The sequence below is a fragment of the Oncorhynchus tshawytscha genome, linkage group LG05 (assembly GCF_018296145.1).
Source record: "Oncorhynchus tshawytscha isolate Ot180627B linkage group LG05, Otsh_v2.0, whole genome shotgun sequence".
Lineage (NCBI taxonomy): Eukaryota > Metazoa > Chordata > Actinopteri > Salmoniformes > Salmonidae > Oncorhynchus > Oncorhynchus tshawytscha.
In genome coordinates this window covers 70,800,252-70,827,109 of record NC_056433.1, presented here as the reverse complement: position 1 = coordinate 70,827,109, position 26,858 = coordinate 70,800,252, and the positions used below count along the sequence as shown (strand labels likewise).

At 42.8% G+C, this 26,858-nt stretch overlaps 1 protein-coding gene across 3 annotated transcripts in view; it reads left to right on the top strand.

Moving 5' to 3' along the window:
* Positions 1-26,858, top strand: part of trappc8 (trafficking protein particle complex subunit 8) — a 74,818-nt gene that overhangs the window by 10,770 nt on the left and 37,190 nt on the right. For 2 of the 3 annotated variants that reach the window (XM_024422211.2, XM_024422210.2), the window contains 12 exons: positions 3,651-3,825; positions 6,366-6,519; positions 12,669-12,795; positions 17,317-17,582; positions 17,888-18,003; positions 18,809-18,959; positions 19,824-19,924; positions 20,120-20,225; positions 21,893-22,024; positions 22,519-22,743; positions 23,393-23,498; positions 25,902-26,096. In XM_024422211.2, the coding sequence (XP_024277979.1) occupies positions 3,651-3,825; positions 6,366-6,519; positions 12,669-12,795; positions 17,317-17,582; positions 17,888-18,003; positions 18,809-18,959; positions 19,824-19,924; positions 20,120-20,225; positions 21,893-22,024; positions 22,519-22,743; positions 23,393-23,498; positions 25,902-26,096 (1,854 nt within the window). Of the gene's footprint in view, positions 1-3,650; positions 3,826-6,365; positions 6,520-12,668; positions 12,796-17,316; positions 17,583-17,887; positions 18,004-18,808; positions 18,960-19,823; positions 19,925-20,119; positions 20,226-21,892; positions 22,025-22,518; positions 22,744-23,392; positions 23,499-25,901; positions 26,097-26,858 lie in introns of those variants that run through there. The other variant, XM_042322314.1, reaches the window with a different exon arrangement.

The window sequence follows — 26,858 nt, the reverse complement described above, 5'->3', positions numbered from 1 at the left end:
CAATAAACACTGATCATGATAAATCAAATCATTTCTAGGTAACAATTAAGTACCTGACTTAATTTTTTTTTATTACAACAAATTATATATTACCAGTGTGATCATATACAGTGCATTCGGTATACATATACAAAGTATTCAGACCCATTCCCTTTTTCCACATTTAGTTACGTTACAGCCTTATTCTAAAATGGATTAAATTAAAACAAATCCTCATCAATTTACACTATAACCCATACTGACGAAGTGAAAACAGGTTTTTAGACATTTTTGCAAACGTATTAAATCTTATAAACAGATACCTTATTTACAGTATTTAGACTATTTGCTATGAGACTGGAAATTGAGCTCCCGTGTATCCTGTTAACATTGATCATCCTTGATGTTTCTACAACTTTATTGGAGTCCACCTGTGGTAAATTAAATTGATTGGGCATGATTTGGAAAGGCACACACCTGTCTATATTAGAGGTCGACCGATTGATTTTTCAACGCCGATACCGATTATTGGAGGACCCAAAAAAAAGCCATAGCGATTAATTGGCCGATGTTAAAAAATTTTTTTTTATTTTTTAAAATTATTATTATTTTTTAAAATCTTTTTTTTAAACATGTATTTTTTTTCTTACATTTAAATTTTTTATTTTTTTTTATTTTAATTTTTCAACATTTGTAATAATGACAATTACAACAATACTGAATGAACACTTAGTTTAACTTAATATAATTACATCAATAAAATCAATTTAGCCTCAAATAAATAATGAAACAATAAATAATGAAACATACATTTTGGTTTAAATAATGCAAAAACAAAGTGTTGGAGAAGAAAGTAAAAGTGCAATATGTGCTATGTAAGAAAGCTAACATTTAAGTTCCTTGCTCTGAACATAAGAACATATGAAAGCTGGTGGTTCCTTTTAACATGAGTCTTCAATATTCCCAGGTAAGACGTTTTAGGTTGTAGTTATTGTAGGACTATTTCCGTCTATACCATTTGTATTTCATATACCTTTGACTATTAGATGTTCTTATAGGCACTTTAGTATTGCCTTCCGTCCCTCTCCTCTTCCCTATCTGGGCTCGAACCAGGAACACATCGACAACAGCCACCCTCGAAGCAGCGTTACCCATGCAGAGCAAGGAGAATAACTACTCCAAGTGTCAGTGAGTGGCGTTTGCAATGCTATTAGCGCGCACCCCGCTAACTAGCTAGTAATTTCACATCGGTTACACCAGCCTAATCTCGGGTTGATGGGCTTGAAGTCATAAAAAGCACTGTGCTTGAAGCACAGAAAAGAGCTGCTGGCAAAACGCACGAAAGTGCTGTTTGAATGAATGCTTACGAGCCTGCTGGTGCCTTCCATCGCTCAGTCAGACTGCTCTATCAAATCAGACTTAATTATAACAGAATAACACACAGAAATACGAGCCTTAGGTCATTAATATGGTCGAATCCGGAAACTATCATTTCGAAAACAAAACGTTTATTTCAGTGAAATACGGAACCGTTCTGTATTTTATCTAACGGGTGGCATCCATAAGTCTAAATATTCCTGTTATATTGTACAACCTTCAATGTTTTGTCATAATTACGTAAAGTTCTGGCAAATTAGGTGGCCCAAACTGTTGCATATAACCTTACTCTGCGTGCAATGAACGCAAGAGAAGTGACACAATTTCACCTGGTTAATATTGGCTGCTAACCTGGATTTCTTTAAGCTAAATATGCAGGTTTAAAAATATATACTTCTGTGTATTGATTTTAAGAAAGGCATTGATGTTTATGGTTAGGTACACATTGGAGCAAGGACAGTCCTTTTTTGCGAATACGCACCGCATCGATTATATGCAACGCAGGACACGCTAGATAAACTAGTAATATCATCAACCATGTGTAGTTAACTAGTGATTATGATTGTTTTTTCTAAGAAGTTAATGCTAGCTAGCAACTTACCTTGGCTTACTGCATTTGGGTAACAGGCAGGCTCCTCGTGGAGTGCAATGAGAGGCAGGTGGTTAGGGCGTTGGACTAGTAAGGTTGCAAGATTGAATCCCCGAGCTGACAAGGTGAAAATCTGTTGTTATGCACCTGAACAAGGCAGTTAACCCACCGTTCCTAGGCCGTCATTGAAAATAAGAATGTGTTCTTAACTGACTTGCCTAGTTAAATAAAGGTGAAAAAAAAAATTGGCCAAATCGGTGTCCAAAAATACAGATTTCCGATTGCTATGAAAACCTAATCGTCCCTAATTAATCGGCCATTACGATTAATTGGTCGACATCTAGTCTATATAATGTCCCGCAGTTGACAGTGCATGTCAGAGCAAAAACTAAGCCATGAGGTCGAAGGAATTGTCCGTACTCTGTAGAGCTCCGAGACAGAATTGTGTCGAGTGACAGATCTGGGCAAGTGTCTGCAGCATTGAAGGTCCCCAAGAACAAAATGGCCTCCATCAATATTAAATGGAAGAAGTTTGTAACCACCAAGAGTATTCTATTCCAGCTGGCTGCCTGGCCAAACTGAGCAATTGGGGGAGAAGGGCCTTGGTCAAGGAGGAGACCAAGAACTCGATGGTCACGCCGATAGAGTTCCTCTGTGGAGATGGGAGAAGGACAACCATCACTGCAGCACTCCACCAATCAGACATTTTTGGTAGAGTGGCCAGATAGAAGCCACTCCTCAGTAAAAGGCACATGACAGCCTGCTTGAGGTTTTCCTAAAGGACTCAGACCATGAGAAACAAGATTCTCTGGTCTGATGAAACCAAGATTGAACTCTTTGGCCTGAATGCCATGGGTCATGTCTGGAGGAAACCTGGTGCCATCCCTACAGAGAAGCATGGTGGTGGTAGCATCATGCTGTGGGGATGTTTTTCAGGGACTGGGAGACTGCTCCAGAGCACTCAGGACTTCACACTTCCAACAGGACAACGACCCTAAGCACACAGCCAATACAATGCAGGAATGGCTTCTGGACAAGTCTCTGAATGTCCTTGAGTGGCCTAGCCAGAGTCTGGAATTGAACCTGATCTAACATCTTCGGAGAGACCTGAAAATAGCTGTGCACAATGCTCCCCATCCACCCTGACAGAGCTTGAGAGGATCTGTAGAGAGGAATGGTAGAAACTCCCCAAATACGGGTGTGCCAAGCTTGTAGCGTCATAACCAAGAAGACTCAAGGCTGTAATTGCTGCTAAAGGTGCTTCAGCAAGGTACACTGAAAGGGTCTGAATTATCTAAATGGCCTAGTTAAATTTAGCAAAAAGTTTAGTCAAAACCTGTTTTTGCTTTGTCATTATGGGGTATTGTGTGTAGATTGAGGGGTGGAGGACGATTTAATACATTTTATAATCAGGTTGTAACATAACAAAATGTGGGAAAAGTCAGGGGGTCAGTGTGAATGCGTTGAGCCTACAGCCTACTGCACAAGTCTAACTATTTTTAAAGGTCTCAATATCAAATCAAAAGACTGTCTTTTCAAACAGCTCTTACACTAAAAGGGCATTATCATTTTTCAGTTTGTCACTCTCCAGCTATTTCCCCTTCTCTAATTTCATCCTCTCCCCATACTCCCTACTCATTTTCCTCTCCTTTTGCTGCTCTCGCCGCTCTCTCTGGTTGTGGTTCCTTGACTGGTGATCCCGTAGGTCTGTTGGTGGTGTCGTCCAGTGAGGCTGTACCAGTGGAGCAGTTCCTCAAGTTGTCTCAGGAGCAGCACAAGATTCAGCACAATGGAGAGTACACCAACCCCAAGTGGTTCATCCCCAACACACTCAAATACTACGTCCTCCTACATGACATGAGCCAGGGGGACGAACAGAGGTGGGTAATAGACACACGCACACACATGCACATACAGACACGGTCTCTAGCTTTCTCTCGACAGCCAAGTCTATTACCTCAGCTCTTCTCTGTGTGTGTGTGTGTGTGTGGCCCTTTGCATCATTAGACCAAAGCAGTAAAGAGGAGGGTGTTGATTTTGTTCCCCACCGGCAGTTATGGAATCCTTTTGTTTTTACCAGTACACAACCTTGAATTAAAACCTCACTATTAGCCTAACCTTGATGCATGAATGAACCAAGGGATGATTCATGTGGATTGAGAATGTATTTTTATAATAAAATAATGGCGGGATGTGAATCATTTGATTTTTATTTTACTGGCTGTAAAAATATGGCCGGATGCTGTTTACTGGTTGGGCTAAGTAGTAGCCTTTTTAAAACGTTAAATTCTCTGAGTCTATGGATTCGTCTCTGTCCATTCGTACGTTTAAAAAATGACCAAAGGGGGGGACTATAGATCTGTATGTTTGTTAGTCACACATGATATCTCAGACACCACTGGCCTGACTTGGACAAGCTTTGGGGAATGATGCATCTGCCATGGACAGTATAGAACAAGAAGGCCCGCACACTGTTAAAGCTCCCAGTCCTCCACTTTATTGACAACGTTTCGATCTGAAACGGATCTTCGTCAGGTCAAACAAACTGAGTGCTCATATCCCAAAATATACACATGTAACCTCACATGACCATTTCGGACATGACACATGGTGGGTGCAAAAACAATTTGTCTGTAATAATTTAATAACAATGAGATGTGTACATGTGGTAGTTCCAGAAAATTATATATATATACATACATACATACATACACATACATACACTGCTCAAAAAAATAAAGGGAACACTTAAACAACACAATGTAACTTCAAGTCGATCACACTTCTGTGAAATCAAACTGTCCACTTAGGAAGCAACACAGATTGACAATAAATTTCACATGCTGTTGTGCATATGGAATAGACAACAGGTGGAAATTATAGGCATTTAGCAAGACACCCCCAATAAAGGAGTGGTTCTGCAGGTGGGGACCACAGACCACTTCTCAGTTCCTATGCTTCCTGGCTGATGTTTTGGTCACTTGAATGCTGGCGGCTACAACCCACACAAGTGGCTCAGGTAGTGCAGCTCATCCAGGATGGCACATCAATGCGAGATGTGGCAAGAAGGTTTGCTGTGTCTGTCAGCGTAGTGTCCAGAGCATGGAGGCGCTACCAGGAGACAGGCCAGTACATCAGGAGATGTGGAGGAGGCTGTAGGAGGGCAACAACCCAGCAGCAGGACCGCTACCTCCGCCTTTGTGCAAGGAGGAGCAGGAGGAGCACTGCCAGAGCCCTGCAAAATGACCTCCAGCAGGCCACAAATGTGCATGTGTCTGCTCAAACGGTCAGAAACCGACTCCATGAGGGTGGTATGAGGGCCCGACGTCCACAGGTGGGGGTTGAGCTTACAGCCCAACCCTGTGCAGGACGTTTGGCATTTGCCAGAGAACACCAAGATTGGCAAATTCGCACCTGGCACCCTGTGCTCTTCACAGATGAAAGCAGGTTCACACTGAGCACATGTGACAGTCTGGAGATGCCGTGGAGAACGCTCTGCTGCCTGCAACATCCTCCAGCATGACCGGTTTGGCGGTGGGTCAGTCATGGTGTGGGGTGGCATTTCTTTGGGGGGCCGCACAGCCTTCCATGTGCTCGCTAGAGGTAGCCTGACTGCCATTCGGTACCGAGATGAGATCCTCAGACCCCTTGTGACACCATATGCTGGTGCGGTTGGCCCTGGGTTCCTCCCTAATGCAAGACAATGCTAGACCTCATGTGGCTGGAGTGTGTCAGCAGTTCCTGCAAGAGGAAGGCATTGATGCTATGGACTGGCCTGCCCGTTCCCCAGAACTGAATCCAATTGAGCACATCTGGGACATCATGTCTCGCTCCATCCACCAACGCCACATTGCACCACAGACTGTCCAGGAGTTGGTAGATGCTTTAGTCCAGGTCTGGGAGGAGATCCCTCAGGAGACCATCCGCCACCTCATCAGGAGCATGCCCAGGTGTTGTAGGGAGGTCATACAGGCACGTGGAGGCCACACACACTACTGAGCCTCATTTTGACTTGTTTTTTTGTTTTAAAGTTGCATCAGCCTGTAGTGTGGTTTTCCACTTTAATTTTGAGTGTGACTTCAAATCCAGACCTCCTTGGGTTGATAAATTTGATTTCCATTGATAATTTTTGTGTGATTTTGTTGTCAGCACATTCAACTATGTAAAGAAAAAAGTATTTAATAAGAATATTTCATTCATTCAGATCTAGGATGTGTTATTTTAGTGTTCCCTTTATTTTGTTTGAGCAGTGTGTGTGTGTGTGTGTATGTATGTATGTATGTATATATATATATATATATATATATATTTATTTATTATTATTATATTTGATTTCCACTTTATTTTACCACTGCTTTAAACTGTTAATGTGTCATTCTTAGCCTGTAATTGTATATATTTTTTTCTTTTGTGCTCTCAGAGCTGACTCTGTGTATGAGGATATGAAGCAGAGGTATGGTTCTCAGGGTTGTTACCTTTTGAAGATCAACTCTCGTACAGCAGCAGCAGGAACAGATGAACAGATACCGGACCCATGGAGCCAGTACCTTAACAAGAGCAGTCTGCAAAGCCAGGTACGGTAGAGCCCAGACAAAGTTTTCCAAGTATCTAATTCAGTGATCACCAACCGGTCGACCCGTTCAACTTGTCGATCTTCAAGGCATTTCTTGTCGATTGCCAAACATTTCTGTAAAACCAGAGGTGGCGCTCCTAGTGGCCGGAGACTTTAATGCAGGGAAAGTTAAAACAGGTCTACCAAATTTCCATCAACATGTTAAATGTGCAACCAGAGGGAAAAAAATTATTGATCACCTGTAGTCCACACATAGAGACGCGGACTGTTTTGCCATCACAGACTGGAACATGTTCCGGGATTCTTCCAATGGCATTGAGGAGTACACCACTTCAGTCACTGGATTTATCAATAAGTGCATTGAGGGCGTCGTCCCCACAATGACTGACTACGGACATACCCCAACCAGAAGCCATGTATTACAGACAACATTCTCACTGAGCTAAAGGGTAGAGCTGCCGCTTTCAAGGTGCTGGACTCTAACCCGGAAGCTTACAAGAAACCCTGCTATGCCCTGCGACGAATCATCAAACAGGCAAAGCATCAATACAGGACTAAGATTTAATCATACTACACCGGCTCTGACGCTCGTCTTATGTGGCAGGTCTTGCAAACTATTATACTACAAAGAGAAGCACAGCTGCGAGCTTCCCAGTGACACAAGCCTACCAGACGAGCTAAATCACTTCTATGCTCGCTTCGAGGCAAGCAACACTGAGGCATGCATGAGAGCATCAGCTGTTCCAGGCGACTGTGTGATCACGCTCTCCATAGCCAACGTGTGTAAGACCTTTAAACAGGTCAACATACACAAGGCTGCGGGGCCAGACGGATTACCAGGACGTGTGCTCCGGGCATGTGCTGACCAACTGGCAGGTGTCTTCACTGACATTTTCAACATGTCCCTGATTTGAGTCTGTAATACCAACATGTTTCAAGCAGACCACCACAGTCCCTGTGCCCAAAAACACACAGGCAACCTGCCTAAATGACTACAGACCCATGGCACTCACGTCTGTAGCCATGAAGTGCTTTGAAAGGTTGGTAATGGCTCACATCAACACCATTATCCCAGAAACCCTAGACCCACTCCAATTTGCATACCGCCCAAACAGATCCATAGATGATGCTGTCTCTATTGTACTCCACACTGCCCTTTCCCACCTGGACAAAAGAAACACTTATGTGAGAATGCTATTTATTGACTACAGCTCCGCGTTCAACACCATAGTGCCCTCAAAGCTCATTACTAAGCTAAGGATTCTGGGACTACACACCTTCCTCTGCAACTGGATCCTGGACTTCCTGACGGGCCGCCCCCAGTTGGTGAGAGTAGGTATCAACACATCTGCCACGCTGATCCTCAACACTGGAGTTCCCCAGGGGTGTGTGCTCAGTCCCCTCCTGTACTCCTTGTTCACCCATGACTGCATGGCCAGGCACGACTCTAACACCATTAAGTTTGCAAAAGACACAACAGTGGTCACCGTCAACGACGAGTCAGCCTATAGGGAGGAATTCAGACCTGGCCAACCCCAACCCCTCTTTTTACGCTGCTGCTACTCTCTGTTTATCATCTGTGCATAGTCACTTTAACTATACATTCATGTACATACTACCTCAATTTCGCTGACCAACCAGTGCTCCTGCACTTTGGCTAACCGGGCGATCTGCATTGGGTCCCACTCACCACCCGCCCTTTTACACTACTGCTACTCTCTGTTCATCATATATGCATAGTCACTTTAACCATATGTACATACTACCTCAATAAGCCTGACTAACCTGTCTGTATATAGCCTGTCTTTTTTACTGTTTTATTTCTTTACCTGCCTACAGTGGGGAGAACAAGTATTTGATACACTGCCGATTTTGCAGGTTTTCCTACTTACAAAGCATGTAGAGGTCTAATTTGTGTGGACAGGTGTCTTTTATACAGGTAATGAGTTCAAACGGGTGTAGCTAATACAGGTAATGAGTGGAGAACAGGAGGGCTTCTTAAAGAAAAACTAACAGGTCTGTGAGAGCTGGAATGCTTACTGGTTGGTAGGCGATCAAATACTTATGTCATGCAATAAAATGCAAATTAATTACTTAAAAATCATACAATGTGATTTTCTGAATTTTTGTTTTAGATTGCTTCTCTCACAGTTGAAGTGTACCTATGATAAAAATTACAGACCTCTACATGCGTTGTAAGTAGGAAAACCTGCAAAATCGGCAGTGTATCAAATACTTGTTCTCCCCACTGTATAGTTCACCTAATACCTTTTTTGCACTATTGGTTAGAGCCTGTAAGTAAGCATTTCACTGTAAGGTCTACTACACCTGTTGTATTGAGCGCACGTGACAAACTGATTTGATTTGAAAAACCCAAAGATAAAGCCTTGTGTTCATTTTAATTTTTTTTTATTAGTCTGGTTGTTGGTGGAAGGTGCAGCCAATTTCGCTGCCCTGTGCTGTGTAGTCAAACTACCGGGTAGGCGAACTGTACCTGTCTGAAGGTACAAACTCTGCCTTTTTGGTGGACTTGGAGAGGAAATCAAGTCCACTATGCCTCCGCTGGCCAATCAGATTGCTCAGATAACCGAGTCTGCAGTAACGTAGCAGGCATAAAAGAAAGCTACAGCAAAATTGATACCGTGAGATTTCAACCATGACTAGAGAGAGACTGTTAACGAATACAGCAGAGTTGCTGTTTTTGAGTGAGTTCATGTTTAATTTCTTACTCGGCACTGTCAACACTTTGTATTCAACACTTTTATAAGCCATAAAATGCATGTTCTTCCTATTTCCACTCAGTGCTACAACAAGCAGTGCAGCAGTAATGAACAAGTAGGAAAGTGTATCTATAAGCTTGCGTTATTAATATCAAGGAATATTTCACTTTCTCTGTTAATTGAAGTAACAACATGAATTTGTCCATGAGGCAGAAGTAATGCGGTGCGACTTGTTTCGCTATCAGCTGGAAGACTGTGTACCTTTGGTCAGTGGAGGAAAAGGAGAGCAAGCGGAGGGATGTTGAGAGACGGTCCCTCAGTCTGCTGCTCTCTCCCTCTGCTGAGGCTGATCGTCAGATGTAGGCACCATCAGCCTAGTCAAATAAAAATGTAATTATTTAAATGTATCCTTACTCAGATGTGCCTCACAAGTAATACAACAATGGATCGATGACCGGTGTGATCATATAGCCTACCTCAAATTTTGAAATTTAATTTTAACAAAATGTCCCAAACAACAATGCATTGGCAGGTAAATTCAAGCAAAGCTAGTATGAGGTGATGATGTATTGGGCCTATAGCTTAGTGCACAAACCTCATTGCTACAGTACTGTTTTATTTGTATTATATATTTTTTGAATTTGACCTCTTCTCCCCAATTTCGTGGTATCCAATTGTTTTAGTAGCTACTATCTTGTCTCATCGCTACAACTCCCATACGAGCTCGGGAGAGACGAAGGTTGAAAGTCCTGCGTCCTCCGATACACAACCCAACCAAGCCGCACTGCTTCTTAACACAGTGCCATCCAACCCGGAAGCCAGCCACACCAATGTGTCGGAGGAAACACCGTGCACCTGGCAACCTTGGTTAGTGCGCACTGTGCCCGGCCCGCCACAGGAGTTACTGGTGCGCAATGAGGCAAGGATTTCCCTACCGGCCAAACCCTACATAACCTGGACGACGCTAGGTTGGTGACCACTGATCTAATTGTCAGTTGCTAATGTACGGTAGCAGATAACTGACCATACCATTGTCGGGTTCATTAGGACACTTGGAAAAGGAGTGTAGCTTATTATACAAGTTCAGTTAGTACCTTCCCATTTTACTCAGTTTCTGAGCACTTTCTTCTTGAGCCGACCAATAAATTGGTTGACTGATTTATCGGCTATCAGCCATTCACAGAAATATTTGTGTCGGTCTATATTAGGCTGATATTATATACATATGGAATGAACAAATACAGTTGCGGTTATTTTTTGAATTTTTTCTTATGCCATTTTCAGTTGAAATGTATAGCCAGTATAGTTTATATGGAATAACTGTAATTTACTTCATGGTGTCAGTAAGAAAACAGTTTTGTAATGAACTCCTAGTGTATGCTTGTTGTAACAAGCTCTCATTGTGAGTTTGCCATGAAAAGCTCTTTACATGACCTTGTTGTAAAGCACTGTAGTGAATCTACTCAATACAAATGCTGATTCTAACATCTGGTGGTGATATCATGAATAGCATCTTATTGGGTTTCAATGCATTCTTATTGAACAGTTTAGTTTAAGGTTTACTTTGTAACAAAGTTCAATTCATTCAGCCCTCGTGTATTAGGATACTTGTGGTGCTTCAGTACAAACACTTTTTACGCATTTTTATCCAGTGCCATAGATATACAAATCTTTAAGTTTTACCTAAGAAGGTAAACTGACCAAGTGTTTTATATTTATAGAGGATATACAGTGCATTGAGAAAATTATTCTTAAATAATGTTCATTTTAATATTTAGTTACTAAATTATATTTTCTGTTAATCATTTGGACCACAATTTGTGATAAGGCCTTTTTTTTCATTACACCAAAAATAAAGACATACAGTACCAGTCAAAAGTGTGGACTCTGACTCATTGCAGGGTTTTTCTTTATTTTTCTACATTGTAGAATAATATTGAAGACATCAAAACTATGAAATAACACACATGGAATCATGTAGTAACCAAAAAAGTGTAAAAAAAAAAAAAAAAGTGCCACCCTTTGCCTTGACAGCTTTGCACACTCTTGTCATTCTCTACCAGCTTCACCGGGAATGCTTTTCCAACAGTCTTGAAGGAGTTCCCACATCTGCTAAGCACTTTTTGGCTGCTTTTCCTTCACTCTGCGGTCCAACTCATCCCAAACCATCGATATTGGGTTGATGTCCGGTGATTGTGGAAGCCAGGTCATCTGATGCAGCGCTCCATCACTCTCCTTTGTCAAATAGCCCTTACACAGCCTGGAGGTGTGTGTTATGTAATTTTTCCTGTTGAAAAACAAATGATAGGATGGTGTAACGCTGGTGTGGTAGCAATGCTGGTTAAGTGTTCCTTGAATTATAAATAAATCACTGACAATATTACCAGTAATTCACCATCACACCACCTCCTTGCTTCACGGAAGGAACCACACATGAGATCATCCATTCAGCTACTCTGTATCTCACAATGCACTGCGGTGGGAACTAAACATTTCTAATTTGAAGTCATCATACCAAAGGACAGATTTCCACCGGTCTAATGTCCATTGCTCGTGTTTCTTGTCCCAAACAAGTTTCTTCTTCTTATAGATGTCCTTTAGTAGTGGTGTCTTTGCAGCATTTTGACCATGAAGGCCTGATTCATGCATTCTCCTCTGAACAGTTGATGTTGATGTGTCTGTTACTTGAACTCTCTGAAGCATTTATTTGGGCTGCATTTTCTTTGGCTGGTGACTCTGAACTTATCCTCTCCAGAGGTTACTCTGTCTTTCTTTCCTGTGGCGGTCCTCATGAGAGCCATTTTCACCATAGCGCTTGATTGTTTTTGCGACAGTGCTTTAAGAGACTTTCAAAGTTCTTGAAGGTCAATCAATCCGGAAAACTTGGCATATTTGAGCTATTTTTGCCATAATATGGACTTGGTCTTTTACCAAATAGTTTTATCTTCTGTTTACCATGGAAAGAAACTCCACAAATGAACTTTTAACAAGGCACACCTGTTAATTGAATTGCATTCAGGTGACTACCTAATGAAGTTGGTTGAGAGAATGCCAAGAGTGTACAATGCTGTCAAGGCAAAGGGTGGCTACTTTGAAGAATCTCGAATATAAAAATGTTTTGAATTAACAATTTTTGGGGGGAGGGTTACTACATGATTCCATTTGTTATTTCATCGTTTTGATGTCTTCACTATTATTCTACAATGTAGAAAATAGAAAAAATAAAGATTAACCCTGGAATGAGAAGGTGTCAACTTTTGACTGGTACTGTATTTTGGCAAAAATCTCGTTAATCGTTGACTATTGCCTCCCTAACATCGGTATCAGTATTGGATCTAAAAATCCCATATCGGTCAGGCTCTACTATCTTCAGTTTCGTGCCTATTGATCATGACCCATATATTGTCATGTTTGCCCCTGGCTGTTCTAGGATCAGTCTGAGGAGCCAGCCCAAACCCCTGTAGTGGTGAACAACACGGCTGTAGAGAACAACATAGGAGGAGCACCCGAGATGGACGGAGCACCAGAGATGGACGGACATGACTCAGCAGAGAATGGTGAGCTTAGCCACATAGAAATACTCAAGAGCTGAAGATTTAAATCATTAGTCACTCCTGGGGCGGCAGTTAGCCTTGTGGATAGAGCGTCGGACAAGTAACCGAAAGCTTGCAAGATCGAATCTCCAAGCTGACAAGGTAAAAATGTTGTTCTGCCCCTTAACAAGGCAGTTAACCCACCGTTCCTAGGCGGTCTTTGTAAATAAGAATTTGTTCTTAACTGACTTGCCTAGTTAGGGTTACTTCGTTGGCGGCCGTTGGAGTAAACAAAGGGAAGTGCGGGAAGGCAGGAAAAAGAAGCTATGAATAACAGGAAAAAACGTGGTGGGCTCTGTTCCAAGCAGAATATCGTGCGGATAGACAAACATTTCATGTCTGCCCATGCCCTTAAGTTTGGGACTATCGAATGGGATAAATCTAGCTAGGATTCTACCGCAAGACATCAGGGCAGCCCAGTGAACCACGTTTGGAACCGATGGAGCAAGTCTACGTCGGGGAGACTTAAACAAACAGGGATGAATTTGCTGAGTCATCCAGCAATGAGGGTGAGGGGAATGCAATTTTGACTGAATATGAGCACTTTTATCTGGGTAAAAACCCTTAATTGAAACGAATTGATAACACTGGCAGTGGTGTTTCCCTAGTAAGGGGATTCCTCCGAGGTATGTCAGAGGGCAAGGCCGATGAAGGACTGTGTTCCCTGGATACTTACAAATGTGTTTCTGGGTGGTGTAGCCAAGTTGAAGACTGTGGTATAGTCCCATCCACATTAAAAATGTCCCATGCCGATGTTCAACGTTTCCTGAAATATCTTATTGAGTTTAAGCCGAGAGGGAAATTAGATTGGTGTTACTCTACTTGGCAATGATGGATCGTGATTCCCGGCAGACCCAGGCAAAGTACAGAGCAGAACACACAGGTGTGTGTGTCTATATATCACACACACGCAGTGGGGAGAACAAGTATTTGATACACTGCTGATTTTGCAGGTTTTCCTACTTACAAAGCATGTAGAGGTCTGTAATTTTTTATCATAGGTACACTTCAACTGTGAGAGATGGAATCTAAAACGAAAATCACATTGTATGATTAAGTAAATAATTTGCATTTTATTGCATGACAAGTATTTGATACATCAGAAAAGCAGAACTTAATATTTGGTACAGAAACCTTTGTTTGCAATTACAGAGATCATACGTTTCCTGTAGTTCTTGACCAGGTTTGCACACACTGCAGCGGGGATTTTGTCCCACTCCTTCATACAGACCTTCTCCAGATCCTTCAGGTTTTGGGGCTGTCGCTGGGCAATACGGACTTTCAGCTCCCTCCAAAGATTTTCTATTGGGTTCAGGTCTGGAGACTGGCTAGGCTACTCCAGGACCTTGAGATGCTTCTTACGGAGCCACTCCTTAGTTGCCCTGGCTGTGTGTTTCGGGTCGTTGTCATGCTGGAAGACCCAGCCACGACCCATCTTCAATGCTCTTACTGAGGGAAGGAGGTTGTTGGCCAAGATCTCGCGATACATGGCCCCATCCATCCTCCCCTCAATACGGTGTAGTCGTCCTGTCCCCTTTGCAGAAAAGCATCCCCAAAGAATGATGTTTCTACTTCTATGCTTCACGGTTGGGATGGTGTTCTTGGGGTTGTACTCATCCTTCTTCCTCCAAACACAGCGAGTGGAGTTTAGACCAAAAAGCTCTATTTTTGTCTCATCAGACCACATGACCTCCTCCCATTCCTCCTCTGGATCATTGATGGTCATTGGGCAAACTTCTGACGGGCCTGGACATGCGCTGGCTTGAGCAGGGGGACCTTGCGTGCGCTGCAGGATTTTAATCCATGACGGCGTAGTGTGTTACTAATGGTTTTCTTTGAGACTGTGGTCCCAGCTCTCTTCAGGTCATTGACCAGGTCCTGCTGTGTAGTTCTGGGCTGATCCCAGACCTTTCTCATGATCATTGATGCCCCACGAGGTGAGATCTTGCATAGAGCCCCAGACCGAGGGTGATTGACCGTCATCTTGAACTTCTTCCATTTTCTAATAATTGCGCCAACAGTTGTTGCCTTCTCACCAAGCTGCTTGCCTATTGTCCTGTAGCCCATCCCAGCCTTGTGCAGGTCTACAATTTTATTCCTGATGTCCTTACACAGCTCTCTGGTCTTGGCCATTGTGGAGAGGTTGGTGTCTGTTTGATTGAGTGTGTGGACAGGTGTCTTTTATACAGGTGCAATTAATACAGGTAATGAGTGGAGAACAGGAGGGCTTCTTAAAGAAAAACTAACTGGTCTGTGAGAGCCGGAATTCTTACTGGTTGGTAGGTGATCAAATACTTATGTCATGCAATAAAATGCAAATTAATTGATTAATTAAAATCATACAATGTGATTTTCTCTATTTTTGTTTTAGATTCCGTCTCTCACAGTTGAAGTGTACCTATGATAATAATTACATACCTCTACATGCTTTGTAAGTACGAAACACTGCCGATTTTGCAGGTTATCAAATACTTGTTCTCCCCACTATATACATACACACACACACACACCTCCGTGTGTGTGTGTATATATACTGCTCAAAAAAATAAAGGGAACACTAAAATAACACATCCTAGATCTGAATGAATGAAATATTCTTATACTTTTTTCTTTACATAGTTGAATGTGCTGATAATTTTAATCACCCAAAAATTATCAATGGAAATCAAATTTATCAACCCATGGAGGTCTGGATTTGGAGTGACACACAAAATTAAAGTGGAAAACCACACTACAGGCTGATCCAAGAAGTCAAAATGAGGCTCGGTAGTGTGTGTGTGACCTCCATGTGCCTGTATGACCTCTCTACAACGCCTGGGCATGCTCCTGATGAGGTGGCGGATGGTCTCCTTAGGGATCTCCTCCCAGACCTGGACTAAAGCATCCGCCAACTCCTGGACAGTCTGTGGGGCAACGTGGCGTTGGTGGATGGAGTGAGACATGATGTGCTCAATTGGATTCAGGTCTGGGGAACGGGCGGGCCAGTCCATAGCATCAATGCCTTCCTCTTGCAGGAACTGCTGACATACTCAGCCACATGAGGTCTAGCATTGTCTTGCATTAGGAGGAACCCAGGGCCAACCGCACCAGCATATGGTCTCACAAGGGGTCTGAGGATCTCATCTCGGTACCTAATGTCAGTCAGGCTACCTCTGGCGAGCACATGGAGGGCTGTGCAATCCCCCCCAAATAAATGCCACCCCACACCATGACTGACCCACCGCCAAACCGGTCATGCTGGAGGATGTTGCAGGCAGCAGAGCGTTCTCCACGGCGTCTCCAGACTCTGTCACGTGCTCAGTGTGAACCTGCTTTCTTCTGTGAAGAGCACAGGGCGCCAATGGCGAATTTGCCAATCTTGGTGTTCTCTGGCAAATGCCAAACGTACTGCACGGTGCTGGGCTGTAAGCACAACCCCCACCTGTGGATGTCGGGCCATCATACCACCCTCATGGAGTCTGTTTCTGACCGTTTGAGTAGACACATGCACATTTGTGGCCTGCTGGAGGTCATTTTGCAGGGCTCTGGCAGTGCTCCTCCTTGTACAAAGGCAGAGGTAGTGGTCCTGCTGCTGGGTTGTTGCCCTCCTACGGCCTCCTCCACGTCTCCTGATGTACTGGCCTGTCTCCTGGTAGCACCTCCATGCTCTGGACACTACGCTGACAGACACAGTAAACCTTCTTGCCACAGCTCGCATGGATGTTCCATCCTGGATGACCTGCACTACCTGAGCCACTTGTGTGGGTTGTAGACTCCGTGTCATGCTACCACGAGTGAATGCACCGCCAGCATTCAAAAGTGACCAAAACATCAGCCAGGAAGCATAGGAACTGAGAAGTGGTCTGTGGTCACCAGCTGCAGAACCACTCCTTTATTGGGTGTGTCTTGCTAATTGCCTATATTTTCCACCTGTTGTCTATTCCATTTGCACAACAGCATGCAACATTTATTGTCAATCTGTGTTGTTTCCTAAGTGGACAGTTTGATCACACAGAAGTGTGATTGACTTGAAGTTACATTGTTGTTTAAGTGTTCCCTTTATTTTTTTGAGCTGTGTGTTTTTATTTAGTTATATATTTATATATATATGTATATATACACTTCTTCCCCACCTCCATGTATGTATACATTTTTGGATATGTGAAACTTCTTCCCCACCTCTGTTGTGCATCCCTATCAGCGCCAGGCCCCCTTAATGAAAGATTGATGAAGGATCAAGAAAGACACTGCTGTAGTTGAGTTTAATTATTTAACCCAGATGGAGAAACTATATGCTCATTACTAATCCATCTGAATCATGCCTGGGTTGACAATGTATTGTTTATTCAGATGTAGATTCCATGAAGTCTGGACACACACCCTCATTTGAAGTGTGCCTAGGTTCTTGACAATACTTTCTTTATCCAGATGGAATCTCCCAACAGTCTGGACACACACCTTTACATTGTTGACATTGTGTGTTGTTGATAATGTTTTCTTTATCAGACGGAGTCTCTGTAAACAGTCTGGACAACACCCACCCTCTCCAGCTGGAGACTGCCATTGACATGCCCGGTAGCCTGGACTCCCTCAGGTCCGTCGCCGCGGAAACCAAGACTACGACAGTTTACACAGGAGTGGCGGCGGGCACCAGCCATGGAGCATGTCTTACGCTGAACGACCACAACCGCCTAAGACTATTCATCCAGGAATTTACCTTCAGGGGACTACTACCTCACATAGAGAAGAACATCAGACAGCTCAATGACCAGGTAGACACACACACAGACACACAAGATGACCATGAGACCTCTCAGCTACCACGGTTTACCACTGTGTTGTCTTGTATTGTCATATTTTTGGTAACTGTCGACTGACTACTGCCATATCTAAGCATATGTACTTCCTGTCAGTTGGTGTATTGATTAATCGGTCAGGGTGTATTGACACAAAAATAGCAGTGAAATCCTGGAAGGACTGATTTAATGATAGATGGACACAATCTATTATATGGCCTTAGGCATTCTAATGATCTAATCTCATTCCCTCTCTCTCCCTCCTTCCCCTCCGCCTGTAGCTGGTCTCCAGGAAAGGCTTGAGTCGCTCTCTGTTCTCAGTCACTAAGAAGTTGTTTGGAGGAGGGAAAGTTCCAGAGAAGAGTATCGCTGAGCTGAAGAACACTTCCGGCCTTCTGTAAGTTCATCACCCTCCTTCTCCTCTTCTGTCCCCTTCCTCCTCTCCCTCTGAGATACCTACTCCAGTCCTCATCGTCCACATACAACACCTGTTCTGCCGTTCACTTTTGGTTAAAGGTCCTCAACGCACACACATCCCTGGGTCTCTCCTCTTTTCAGTTCGCTGCAGCTTGCGACTGGAACGAACTGCAAAAAAACACTCAAACTGGACTGTTTTATCTCCATCTCTTCATTCAAAGACTCAATCATGGACACTCTTACTGACAGTTGTGGCTGCTTTGCGTGATGTATTGTTGTCTCCATATTCCTGCCTTTGTGCTGTTGTCCGTGTCAATAATGTTTGTACCATCTTTTGTGCTGGTACCATGTTGTCATGTGTTGCTGCCTTTCTATGTTGTCTTAGGTCTCTCTTGTTGTGGTGTCTCTTGTCGTGATGTGTGTTGACATATTTTAATTTTTTTATTATCCCATTATGTCATTATGGGGTTTTGTGTGTAGATTGAGGATTTTTTTTATTTAATCAATTTTAGAATAAGGCTGTAATGTACCAACGTGAAAAAAGTTAGGGGGTCTGAATGCTTACCGAATGCACTGCACAGTTTGGATGTGTCCCAAATGGCACCCTATTCACTATAGTGCACTACTTTTGACCAGAGCTTTGTTGGCCCTGGTCAAATGTATTGCTGTCAATGGGAGAATAGGGTGCCATTTGAGTATGACTTTGGATGGTGTTTTCTAACGCCTCCACCTATACCTCAGCTGAGTATATGACCTCTGACCTCTGCCCTGTGTGATGTCATCAGCTATCATCCAGAAGCCCCTGAGCTGCAAATCAGGAAGATGGCTGACCTGTGTTTCCTGGTTCAGCACTATGAGCTGGCCTACAGCTGCTACCACATGGCCAAGAAGGACTTCTTATCTGACCAGGCCATGCTCTATGCCGCTGGGGCTCTGGTGAGAACACACACACACAAAGGGAGAGAGAGATGTGGCGCACACACACACACACACACACTGTTGTGGAAATTCTAATCAATAAGAAGGAGAGACGAGGTCAATCACTGATCAGGATATTACTTTATTCACAACTTATTTATAATGAGGCATAGAGTAATTGCTCTGCAATAATGAGGCTGGTTGACTCAACAGCGAGCAGCTCTGACATACAAAGAATGTAAAATATATTTTATAGCGAAGATGCACCTTCTTAGTCTACATGATAAACAACAGATGTATGGAATGGGTCACAATGTGATACTTGATATATGAGAAAGCAGTATCCCCCAGCCAGATGGCATTTGTTATGAAGACCTTTCTTATTCTACAGAGTTAGCCCCTGAAGATCTCGTCCCTGGTCCTTCACAATACAGAAACACCAACTCATTCTGTGGCATAAATCAATTGTAAAGTCCTGAGGGGAGTGAGCCTCTGGGTCATACACTATCCCAAGATAGGTGTAACATCAGAGATGACGTACAGTTGTTCCAGACACTACCACACACACCTTTTCTCAGACCTGATCTCCCCCATATTAACAGCAGACCTGTTTGTGTTTGAAACTCGTACAGGTGCGTGTGTTTGAGACTCTAATAGCCAGAATATTTTTGACAGTCTGATGTGGTCTGGAGCTGTGACGTGTCCATTCCTATCCTCCACACACCAACCATATTACCACTTATGACACTCAACACTAATTGTTATTTGAATATATGCGAAATGGATATATTTTAAATGGTTGTCATTCTCCTCTCATATTGCTGCACCCTCTTTCTCGTTATCTCTCTGTTTCTCTCTCGCTCTCTGTCGGTCTGTCTGTAGGAGATGGCAGCAGTGTCTGCGTTTCTCCAGGGTGGGGCTCCACGGCCGTATCCAGCACACTATATGGACACGGCAATTCAGACCTACAGAGATGTGTGCAAGTACGGCATTGACACACACAGCTGCATGTGTTGTCACAAAAACACACATTGATTAACAATATCCAGGAAGCTAAAATACCCAGCCTCATAGCTCAACAGCCGCATACAAGTCACAAAACACACAACTACAATGCACTGGCTCTCCAACTCCTGTGGTAGTGTGTATGAATGTTTTATAAATGTCCCACCCCACAGGAACAAGGTCCTAGCTGAGCGTTGTGCTCTGTTCAGTGCTGAGGTACTGAAGAGTCAGGCCAAGTACTCTGATGCTGCTACCCTCCTCATCAAGATGACCAGTGAGGTGAGAAGAACACACTACTTCTCATTTGGACCACAGGTTCTATGTTTTTATTCTGCAGATAGACCTTTGGCTCTGTGCATTTCTGTGGAAGTCAGATTATTGAATGTTGTGTGTATCATTTACAGTTGAAGTCGGAAGTTTACACACACTTAACTCATTTTTTTAACCACTCCACAAATTTCTTGTTAACAAACTATAGTTTTGGCAAGTCGTTTAGGACATCTACTTTGTGAATGACACAAGTAATTTTTCCAACAATTGTTTACAGACAGATTATTTAACTTATAATTCACTGTATACTATTCCAGTGGGTCAGACGTTTACATACACTAAGTTGACTGTGCCTTTAAACAGCTTTGAAAATTCCAGAAAATGTCATGGCTTGAAAAGCTTCTGATAGGCTAATTGACATAATTTGAGTCAATTGGAGTTGTACCTGTGGATGTATTTCAAGGCCTACCTTCAAACTCAGTGTCTCTTTGCTTGACATCATGGGAAAATCAAAAGAAATCAGCCAAGACCTCAGAGGGAAAGGAAGGAGACATGTTCTGTCTCCTCGAGTTGAATATACTTTGATGCGAAAAGTGCAAATCAATCCCAGAACAACAGCAAAGGACCTTGTGAAGATGCTGGAGGAAACGGGTACAAAAGTATCTATATCCACAGCAAGGAAGAAGCCACTGCTCCAAAACCGCCATAAAAAAGCAGATTACGATTTGCAACTGCACATGGGGACAAAGATCGTACTTTTTGGAGAAATGTCCTCTGGTCTGATGAAACAAAAATAGAACTGTTTGGCCATAATAACCATCGTTATGGAGGAAAAAGGTGGAGGCTTGCAAGCCGAAGAACACCATCCCAACAGTGAAGCACGGGGGTGGCAGTATCATGTTGTGGGGGTGCACTTCACAAAATAGATGACATCATGAGGAAGAAAATTATGTGGATATATTGAAGCAACATTTCAAGACATCAGTCAGGAAGTTAAAGCTTGGTCGCAAATGGGTCTTCCAAATGGACAATGAGCATACTTCCAAAGTTGTGGCAAAATGGCTTCAGGACAACAAGTCAAGGTACTGGAGTGGCCATCACAAAGCCCTGACCTCCAATCTTATAGAAAATCTGTCGGGCTGAACTGAAAAAGCGTGTGCGAGCAAGGAGGCCTACAAACCTGACTCAGTTACACCAGCTCTGTCAGGAGGAATGGGCCAAAATTCACCCAACTTATTGTGGGAAGCTTGTGGAAGGCTACCCGACACATTTGACCCAAGTTAAACAATTTAAAGGCAATGCTACCGAATACTAATTGTGTGTATGTAAACTTCTGACCCACTGGGAATGTGATGAAATCAATAAAAGCTGAAATAAATCATTCTCTCTACAATTATTCTGACATTTCACATTCTTAAAATGAAGTGGTGATCATAACTGACCTGAGACAGGGATTTTTGCTAGGATTAAATGTCAGGAAATGTGAAATACTGAGTTTAAATGTATTTGGCTAAGGTGTATGTGAACTTCCGAATTACACTGTATTTATGTGTGAAACCTTTAATGTTGCTGCCTGCCACTGTCTTGAACAGGTCTCTCTGTACAAATAAAGGTTAAATTAATGTGTATGTGTGATATGTCCATGGTATTAGCTAACCTGTGTGTCTCAATCTCAGGATTCTGATCTGTGTTCTGCCCTCCTATTGGAGCAAGCAGCCCACTGCTTCATTAACATGCGAAACCCCATGGTTAGGAAGTTTGCCTTCCACATGATCCTGGCAGGACACCGCTTCAGCAAGGCAGGACAGGTAAGTGGAACACAACCTGTGTTCGTGCATATTTGTTTGTGCATGCGTGTGTGTGTGTGTGTGTGTGTTAACCACAGCCAGGCCTTTTAAAAACAGAACTAGGTTATTCATGTTTGCTGACATTTATGACTAATTTTAAAAACGTTTGATCATCAGATGAACAGAACAAGGTGATCTGAGATAGACCGGTGATTTACAGGTAGCTAGGTGGGTCAAAGAGGTTTAAGACTTGTTGTCTTCTATGTTCAGAGCAGCATGATGTGAATGAAGTTCTAGAACCGTTAGAGCATTCCATTTATAACTTTTGACTGATTGTACTCTTTCCCTCTCGTTTTCCCCTCTGTTCTGTCATTTTCTTCTTTGTGTTCCATCTTCTTGCTCTCCCTCTCTACCTGTACCTTGTTCCCTCTTCCCCACCCTCTCTATCCCACTCTCCCATTTCCCCCTCCCTGTCTTTGTCCCCCCACATGCCACCTCTCTCTCACTCGCTGTAGAAGCGTCATGCGTTGCGGTGTTACTGCCAGGCCATGCAGGTGTATAAGGGTAAAGGCTGGTCCCTGGCTGAGGACCATATCAACTTCACTATCGGCCGCCAGTCCTTTACGCTGCGCCAACCAGAGAACGCTGTCTTAGCCTTCAGACACATCCTCACCAACGACAGCCAGCAGACCGCCACACAGCAGGGAGCCTTCCTCCGGGAGTACCTCTATGTCTACAGGGTAACACTCACAATGTTAATTACAACCCTGTCACAACCTTAAAACAACCTTAACACATTGTTAGCAGGGTGCCTTCCTCATAGACATGAAAAGATGACAACACAACCTATACATAACCGCAATACAACCTCAGGGAGCCTTCCTTAGAGAGTCACACTCTGTCCCACTGTTTCTGAAGAAACATTCACCTGAAATCTGACAATTCATCTCAAGTATGTGAACACACACACACACACTACAGAACTTGTCCTATACAAACCTGTTATATTAGTACTGCTCTCTGATTAATACATCAAAGAACTTTAAGCCTATGCGTCAGCCCCAGAATCTCAATGTCATTTAAGAGTTTGGTTATTAAAATAAGTTACTTCTAGTAGAATTCTAGTGTGTGCTTTTAGGAATCGGAAATATGCTGAGCTTGGTCTGGATGAGTCAGAAGTGCTTGTGTGCGCGTGTGTTCTTACCCTCCACCAGTGAGGAAGCTGTGTGTGTGCGAGCTGAACCCAATTTTAAGTCTGATTATTATAACACTAACTCGGCATGCAGAGTCCGTTAGTGAGTCTTGCACAGGCTATATTTTAGTGTGTGTGTGTGATGTTCGGCTTCAGTGTTTGTTAACAGTATGTCCTTACTCTACCTGTTCCTCCAGAATGTGCCAGGGGTGTGTGAGGTGGCACTACCCCAGCTGCCCCTACCCTGCATCAACAGCTCTGCTACCAGGGTCTACTTCGGCCACGAACGCCGCCTGGCAGAGGGTAAGACTGACACACACACAAATTTCACCGCCAAGCATTGCTCCCCAGTCACATATTTAAAGCTGCTAAATAACTGTGTGTATACAGTGGGGAGAACAAGTATTTGATACACTGACGATTTTGCAGGTTTTCCTACTTACAAAGCATGTAGAGGTATGTAATTTTTATCATAGGTAGACTTCAACTGTGAGAGATGGAATCTAAAACAAAAATCCAGAAAATCAAAATGTATGATTTTTAAGTAATTAATTAGCATTTTATTGCATGACATAAGTATTTGATCACCTACCAACCAGTAAGAATTCCGGCTCTCACAGACCAGTTAGTTTTTCTTTAAGAAGCCCTCCTGTTCTACACTCATTACCTGTATTAACTGCACCTGTTTGAACTCGTTACCTATATAAAAGACACCTGTCCACACACTCAATCAAACAGACTCCAACCTGGCCAAGACCAGAGAGCTGTGTAAGGACATCAGGGATAAAATTGTAGACCTGCACAAGGCTGGGATGAGCTACAGGCAAGCAGCTTGGTGAGAAGGCAACAACTGTTGGCGCAATTATTAGAAAATGGAAGAAGTTCAAGATGACGGTCAATCACCCTCGGTCTGGGGTTCAATGCAAGATCTCACCTCGTGGGGCATCAATGATCATGAGGAAGGTGAGGGATCAGCCCAGAACTACACAGCAGGACCTAGTCAATTACCTGAAGACAGCTGGGACCACAGTCTCAAAGAACCATTAAAAAAACACTACGCCGTCATGGATTAAAATCCTGCAGCGCACGCAAAGTCCCCCTGCTCAAGCCAGCGCATGTCTAGGCCCGTCTGCAGTTTTCCAATGACCATCTGGATGATCCAGAGGAGGAATGGGAGAAGGTCATGTGGTCTAATGAGACAAAAATAGAGCTTTTTTGGTCTAAACTCCACTCGCTGTGTTTGGAGGAAGAAGGATGAGTACAACCCCAAGTACACCATCCGAACCTTGAAGTATGGAGGTGGAAACATCATTCTTTGGGGATACTTAAAAATCATACATTTTGATTTTCTGGATTTTTGTATTAGATTCCGTCTCTCGCAGTTGAAGTGTACCTATGATAAAAATTACAGACCTCTACATGCTTTGTAAGTAGGAAAACCTGCAAAATCAGCAGTGTATCAAATACTTGTTCTCCCCACTGTATATGTTTTCAAGATCCATACTGCCTCCAGCTCATTGCAAAGTGGTGTGTGATGCATTGATGAACCCTGCCTTCCGTTGCCTATGCATTTGAATGGCTAATGGGAATCGTGCTTCGATTACCAGTTGAGAAATTTAAATATTAGCTATTTTTAATGGCAACCCCAAAAATATTTTTAGCCGAACATTGCATTTAGAATTGTTGCACAATGATTGGCTTATAAAAGTGCTGCCTGACAGATTTTCTGCTTAAAAGGCTCTATCTGTATGCTGTGTGTGATAACTAAGATTCATAACGAATTTAACACCAATTTAATTCTACGAAATTATTCAAATGAACCCATAGACAGATGAGCATGACCCTTCAAATGTATTTACATCACCTGGTATTTTCATCAATGAATACCCCAAAAAGCATTATTTTGCAATCGGGTTTTGGTTAATCTTCATCTCTTGGTGTATGACTACTTTAAAACATTTATTATTTGGTCCCATATTCCTAGCACGCAATGACTACGTCAAGCTTGTGACTACACACTTGTTGAATAGATTTGTTTTGGTTATGTTTTGCCCAATAGAAAAATAATGGTGAATGATAACTTTAGTTGAGTAGATAAGATATTTCTGAACACTTCTAAATTAATCCTGATAATGTAATTTAATAATTGTATTTATTTTACCTTTATTTAACTGGGCATGTCAGTTAAGAACAACTTATTTTCAATGACGGCCTAGGAACAATGGGTTAACTGCCTGTTCAGGGGCAGAACGACAGATTTGTACCTTGTCAGCTCGGGGGTTTGAACTTGCAACCTTATGGTTACTGGTCCAACACTCTAACCACGAGGCTACCCTGCCGCCCCAATGAGGATTAGAGGCTTGAACAACACGATAACCTATCACCATTACCAATAACAGGGGTGATGAGCATTATTTTTTGACACAATACGTTATTCACCATTAACTTCCAAAATGCTGCAGTATAGAGCCAAATTGAATATTTTAGCTTCACTGCAAATGCATACGGAGGGTAGTGTATGTATCCCTTTTGCACCAACCTACTCACACAGTAATTGTTTTGATCCACAATGTCCTTGTCAAGTTGTTATTAATATATTTAATTTCCCAGGCAGAAATCTATGTTCTACTGGATAGTGCTTGTTTGATCCATAATGACCTGATTGCTTGATCAATTTTATTTCTTGTGATATTGGTTATTGATCAGGTGAGAAGCAGGCTGCCACCCATGTGTCCTTGGACCAGGAGTTTGACCAGGACCTAGCTGCCGTGTGGCAGGACCTCGAGGAACAGGTGGTTGCCGCCGCCAACCGTGGGGTTGTCCCGTCAACCTTCTACCCTACCCAGTGCTGCCTCAACAGTCAGACGGACAATCTCCACTTCCCGCTGGCTGTAGTAGAAGGTCAGAACAGTTACTCTCCTCCGTACAACACCTCTCCCATTTCCTCATCACTTTTCGTATCTCACTTTCTCATTAAAGAATGAGTCTGGAAACTCGATAGTTAGCCCATACAACCCCATACCTGCACCCACACACACTGAGTGTATAAAACATTAGGAACACCTGCTTTTCATGACAGACTGACCAGGTGAATCCAAGTGAAAGCTATGATCCCTTACTGATGTCACTTGTTAAACTTCTCTGGGATATGTGGGACGCTAGCTCCCACCTCGTCAACAGTCAGTGAAATTGCAGGGTGCCAAATTCAAAACAACAGAAATCCCATAATAAAAATTCCTGAAACATACAAGTATTTTACACCATTTTAAAGATAAACGTCTTGTAAATCCAGCCACAGTGTCCGATTTTCAAATAGGCTTTACGGCGAAAGCACACCAAACGATTGTTAGGTCAGCACCTAGTCACAGAAAACCATAAAGCCATTTTCCAGCCAAGGAGAGCCCTCACAAAAGTCAGAAATAGCGATGAAATGAATCACTAACCTTTGATCTTCATCAGATGGCACTCACAGGACTTCATGTTACACAATAAATGTGTGTTTTGTTGGATAAAGTTAATCTTTATGTCCAAAAACCTAATTTGAAATTGTTGTTTTATGTTCAGAAATGTATTGTCTCAAACAAACATCCGGTGAACGTGCAGAGAGCCACATCAAGTTACAGAAATACTCATAATAAACATTGATAAAAGATACAAGTGTTA